At 47.5% G+C, this 6,081-nt stretch overlaps 1 protein-coding gene across 1 annotated transcript; it reads left to right on the top strand.

Annotated features, from left to right (window-relative positions):
* Nucleotides 1-5,175: 5,175 nt before the first annotated feature.
* Nucleotides 5,176-6,081, top strand: LOC309378763 (olfactory receptor 5V1-like; the record flags this gene model as incomplete). The annotated part of the gene is made up of 1 exon (XM_081927403.1): nucleotides 5,176-6,081. One exon carries the CDS (start codon nucleotides 5,176-5,178, stop codon nucleotides 6,079-6,081), a length of 906 nt encoding a protein of 301 aa, XP_081783529.1.

Genomic DNA, 6,081 nt, shown 5'->3' on the forward strand with positions numbered 1-6,081 from the left:
TGGTTCTCCGTAGGGCAGGGCTTCACTGGAACATGTCTGCTGGGAACAGTGAAATTGATGAGTGGGAATTAAGGAAGAGGGAGAAACTATAGACAAAGTCACTGTCAGGGATTGGACTCAAGAGGGCTAGGGGGAGATGGAATGGTGAGACCACCCCCCCTTTCTCCTGATGCTGCAGAAGGAGGGGAATACATGTTTGAATTTCAGCAGAGCTTTGAGGAGTTTGAGGAAAGCTACAGCTCAGAGACAGGTAAACAGAAGAGTTGGGGAGTGTTAGAAGAAGGGGGGGGGGAATGTGGAAGGGGAACCAGCTGACACCTTGTCACTGGAGAGTATTTCTGGTCAGGGGCTCTCAGAGCCAGGAGAAGGATGAGCCCAAGCAGAGTGCAGAATGGGGGAGAATAATCACAGGGAGAAGGCCAGAGGACTATAGAGTATTTTTGCAGCTCTATAGTCCTCTGGCCTTCTCCCTGTGATTATTCTCCCCCATTCTGCACTCTGCTTGGGCTCTTCCTGTTTAATTGCCTTGCATTTACTCCTATTGAATTTCATTCAGTTATGACCCAGTTCCCCATCTGCTAAGGTCATCTTGAATCCCAATTCTGTCCTCTGTGACATTAGCTACCCCTCCCAACTTGGTGTCATTTGCAAATTGGATGAGCATCCTCTCAGTTCCTTCATCCAAATCATTTATAAAGACATTGAGCAACAGTGGACCCAGGAAAGTAGCCTGCGGTACCCCACTAATCACTTTTCTCCGGGATGATGAGGAACCATTAATGAGTACTCTCTGGGTTTGGTCATGCAATCAGCTACTAATCCACCTAACAGATACCTCATCCAGCCCACGTTCTACCTGCTTCTTGGGGGACTTTGTCCACAGCCTTACTGAAATCAAGATACACTATGTCCACAGCATTCCCCTGATCTAAGCCAAGCACGTTTATCAAAGTCAAAAGTGAATACATGGAAATATGAAAGAACACCAAAGTAAAACCCGTAAAAGCCCAACTCTCTCCAACATGCAGATGAGTGTGGCATGCTGGGTTCAGACAGTAGGGTTTCCCTGGACTTTCTGCTTCCACTATATGGCTGGGTGCATTTTCTCTACAGCTTTATGCATATAGAGAGAGGCTGAGCAAGAGGTGGAACGTTCATGATGCCAGAGCACTCACTGCATTCTTGTGGAGAGAATGCCAAACTGCTATGTCAGTGGTTCCCAAATATTTTGGGAGCAGTACCTGTGATATTTCTGGGTCCAACAACAGGTATTGACAACAAGGAGTCATTTTATTTTACAAACTTTTATTCAGAGGAGCCTCTAAGCTGTGAGGGGATCCACTAGGGTAGGGGTGGCCAACTCCCAAGAGAGGTTCAAGTCAAAGTTGTTGAGCTTTTTCTGCCAGTGTGTCCAGTTCATTTTGTTGTCTTTTTAGATAATTTGTAAAAAGCTCCCCTTCTTCCTTAAAGTCGCAGTGGTCAGTTCTGCGTAAGTCATCAATTTTTCTTGCCTCTGTTCTTTCGCTGGGACTTCCTCATTCTTCCATCCTTGTGCTATCAAGACTGGCAGGGTTTGAATAAACATACACAAATTTATTGGTTGATAACATGATAGATAGATAATGTAAGGATATGTACAAGTGTATAACATGCAGAGAATAATATGTGCTGAGAAATCAGAGAGAGGAGTCTCTGGGGCGGAGGGTTTCATGGGGAAAAGGGGGGGGGCAAATAATGAATATGATATGTTTTGAAATTTTGTTTTGCTGAAATTGTTAATAAAAATATAATTTTTTAAAAAAATGTTGAGCTTTTTTTAGGGAGGAGGAAAGCCCCGTTTTAAAAGGTTTTTGGGAGAAAAAGGAACAGCCACTCACTAACAAGTCGCTGGGGAAACAAACAGCCTCACTGAGAGCCAGTGTGGTGTAGTGGTTAAGAGCGGTAGTCACGTAATCTGGGGAACTGGGTTCACATCTCTGCTCCTCCACATGTAGCTACTGGGTGACCTTGGGCTAGTCACACTTCTTTGAAGTCTCTCAGCCCCACTCACCTCACAGAGTGTTTGTTGTGGGGGAGGAAGGGAAAGGAGAATGTTAGCCGCTTTGAGACTCCTTAAAGGGAGTGAAAGGTGAGATATCAAATCCAAACTCTTCTTCTTCACTGAGTAAACTCCGTCTTCTGTTCTGCAGATCGTGCAACGATGGAGGGTGGGGTGAGGTGGCGGGGCTGGATTTGATTTTACCAACACAAGGAAAAAGACCCAGCGATCAGCAGTGATCTACCAAAACCTCCTTGGGATTGACCTGTTGGACATCCCTGCACTAGGGTGTTGGGCAGAAGTGGGGCAAGGGCAAGGGTTTCGAATGGTGAGCAGGGAGTGAACGGGGAGCAGCCACTAGATATATGTAAAATGTGTATAAAAGAGTTCTGTAAACCCCATGCTTTCTGCATTGTAGGAGGGAGGACTAGATGACCATTGGGGTCCACTCCAACTCTGCATTTTAGTATCCTATGTGATGCAATAGAAGGCGGATCGCCGAAGAATGGATGCTTTTGAATTATGGTGCTGGAGGAGACTCTCGAGAGTCCCATGGACTGCAAGAAGAACAAACCTATCCATTCTGAAGGAAATCAGCCCTGAGTGCTCACTGGAAGGACAGATCCTGAAGCTGAGGCGCCAATACTTTGGCCACCTCATGAGAAGAGAAGACTCCCTGGGAAAGACCCTGATGTTGGGAAAGATGGCGGGCACAAGGAGAAGGGGATGACAGAGGACGAGATGGTTGGATAGTGTTCTCAAAGCTACCTGCATGAGGGAGGCAGTGGAAGACAGGAGTGCCTGGCATGCTCTGGTCCAGGGGGTCACGAAGAGTCGGACACAACTAAATGACTCAACAACAACATGTGATGCAATATTTCTGCTGCATAATTTTATGTATGTTATACATAAATGTTATATGCATAATGTTATATGCATTGCTGTATGTACTGGAAACCTGGAGTGTTTTATGTGTATCGTAATATATATAATAATAAAACCAGTGTGGATAAGCTTGAGATTTTCAGGAGATTCCACCACTAACTTCTGCACACCTTGAGTTCCCCCAAAGTCTGTGCTGATCTCTCCCTCGTGTGGATGATGTCATTTAGGCCACACAATCAGGGCAGCCCAGGACTGGACTTTGAAAATAGGGGGAATGATGCCATTCTCTGGCTCTGATGTCATTCTCTGCAGCTCCATCACACCTCCTTGAAAGTCTCACAGTAGCTCCTGTTTTCTTTGCGTTTTCCTCTCCTGCCTCACTCCCTGCAGATTTCCTCTGCAGGGGTGTCCCCAGGGCCCCTGCCTCGCAACATATCCTCACCTGCCAAGACACCTCTGTCCCCATGCAAGTGCAGAAACTTTGGAGCCGCTGCAGGCTCTCCAAAGGTAACATTGGCAGCCTTCTTCCAGAAAATGGGGGTGATGCTTGTGGTGGCAGGTGCCCAACCAGCTCACCTGGGCTAGGTGGAAAGCTGGCGTTTCTAATGCCCCCTAGTTAACTCCTCGCCAGGTAGTCTTGGGAATAAGCCCTGAGATGGACTGACAACGATGCTGAACTACTGAAGGTTCTGTGGGCATCGAGGCAGATTATGAGAAGGCGCAAGATGCAAGATCTGTAGGGGAAGTTTGGAGCTGAGAGCGACCTTCTACAGAGTCAGATCTCTGGTCTTCTCCAGGGCAGAGCAGCTCTGCAGGTTCTTGAGCAACCTTAAGTGAAGATGCTCTGCGCTGAAAGTGAGCGTCAGAAGTCTTCACTGGTCTCGGCATCATTAGCCCTTCCTAGCAGGGAGCAACAGGACTTGGGTTCAAGGAAGGAACAAGAAGGCAAGAAAGGAGATGTCTCCCTGTGGGGCCTGGTGAGGAGGTGAAGCTGTGCAAAGGGGGTGGGAATGGGTTGTGAAATATTTCTTTGAACCTAAGGAATATTGTGGGGTGGCTGGACCTCACTGAGGGAAGGATGAATGGCATGCTAAAAGCCCTAACTGTAGTGGGACACAGGATGGAGGCAGTGGAGTAGCGTGGGGGGTGCAGGGGGGCGGCCGCACCGGGCACAACATCTGGGGGTTGGGGTTAGGGTTAGGGGGCGCAAATCCACGGGTTAGGGGGTGCAAATTACTTGCCTTGCCCCGGGGGCTGACAACCCACGCTAGGCCACTGGATGGAGGTAAGTTACCATACTTCCTTATCTGCAGCTTTTTCAGTTGCAGATGATGGGAAAACAAGAACATCCAACATGCTAAGCTGGTTAGAATTCAGGCAGACATCAAGACTGTGTTATTGTCTCTGGCACTTAGGTGTAGTGGATCTCGTGGTTTCTTTCTCCCCGACTCTGCTTTATTTTATTGCCTTTAGACAATTCATTAAGTAATTCAAATATCTGAGCACTGAAATCAAATCAGGAGGTTCATGCATTTTCTCAGAGTTTATTAAGCCAAACCTCTACATGTTTTCTGTGTGTGTGTGTTTTAACCTACTGACAGAACAGAAGTCATTAGCAAGTGCCGCTGATTTGAGATGTGAAAAGACATCCACAAGCAAGACGGTGGCCTTTCAACTGACCTGCCCCTCTCTCTCTGCCTGGAGGCTCCCCCTGAAGGACTGGCAAAGGGATGGGTGATGCTGTCACATTCAGGGTCTCTCGGTTTCTCATCTTCCCAGTCTTAAGTTGAGTTCCCCACATCAGTTTGTAAATTGTCCTTGGGAGAATTTATCAACATTTTACAATGAATTTATCCTAAAACATATTTTTGTATGCCATTATGTCTAATGCACACCTTTTGCAATGCAATTTCCCTTCATTTAGCCTGCCTTTGTATGCTGTTTTACCAATATATGCTGAATTTGTCCATTTTTGTACACATTACTTGGCTGGAGAGCAGTGCTGTTGAATTTTGAGCAAAGAATGGCTGTGTTTCAGTCTGTGTGTTGTTCTGGAAAGCGACAAGCTTTTAAATGCAGTCAGAATCAGATTTATCTCCATCCCCAGAAATGAACCAGCAAAAGATTGTTGGTGTTCCTCATTATTGATGCTGAATCCAGGGATAGGCAAAATGTATTTCTTGTACAGGTTCCTTTCCTTGCAGGTGAATTCCATATCCTTGATGGAAGCCAACAACCAGACCACGCAGGTAATGGAATTTGTCCTCCTGGGTTTCTCCGGCATGCTAGATGGCCAGAGATACCTCTTCTTGGCATATTTCACCATCTACTTGGTGACCATCACGGGTAATGTCATGATCTTCACCCTGATCCAGCTGGATTCCCATCTCCACAGCCCCATGTACTTCTTCCTCAGCCACCTGTCCTGCTTAGATGTTTGCCTCTCGTCTGTCACAGTCCCCAAGATCCTGGTGAATCTTTTATACCAGCAACACACCATCTCCTACAATCAGTGCATGGCCCAGATGTTCTTCCTGATGTCCTTCACGGGGGCAGAAGCTGTGCTGCTGGCTGCCATGGCTTATGATCGCTACGTCGCCATCTGCAGGCCTTTGTACTACTCAGGCCTCATGAACGCCAAGGCTTGTGCCCAGCTGGCCACTACCGCATGGGTTTGGGGCTTCCTCCATTCCGCTTTTCACACCGCTCTGAGCTCCAACTTGCACTTCTGTGGGCACAACCAGATCGGGCACATTTTCTGTGACGTCCCCCCATTGTTGAAAATTGCCTGTGGAGACCTGTACATCAATTTCATGGCGACTCAGGTAGCCAGCGTTTTCATAGGACTAGTCCCCTTCCTGGCCATTGGCCTCTCATATTTCTACATCCTCTCCTCTGTCTTGCGGATCCCGTCCAATGCTGGCAGGCAGAAAGCCCTTTCCACTTGCGCCTCTCACGTGATCGTGGTCACCCTTTACTTTGGGAATGGGTTGGTTAACTACAACCAATTTGGACAGGGCTACTCCTTGGAGACAGGCACTTTGATCTCCACCATGTACTGCATTGTCCCCCCTGCGCTGAACCCCCTGATCTACAGCCTCCGCAACAAGGAGGTCAAGGGAGCCCTGAGGAAGCTCCTGGAAAGCCAGAGGAAATGA

Source organism: Podarcis melisellensis (assembly GCF_964234715.1).
Source record: "Podarcis melisellensis genome assembly, chromosome: 10".
NCBI classification, from domain to species: Eukaryota; Metazoa; Chordata; class Lepidosauria; order Squamata; family Lacertidae; genus Podarcis; species Podarcis melisellensis.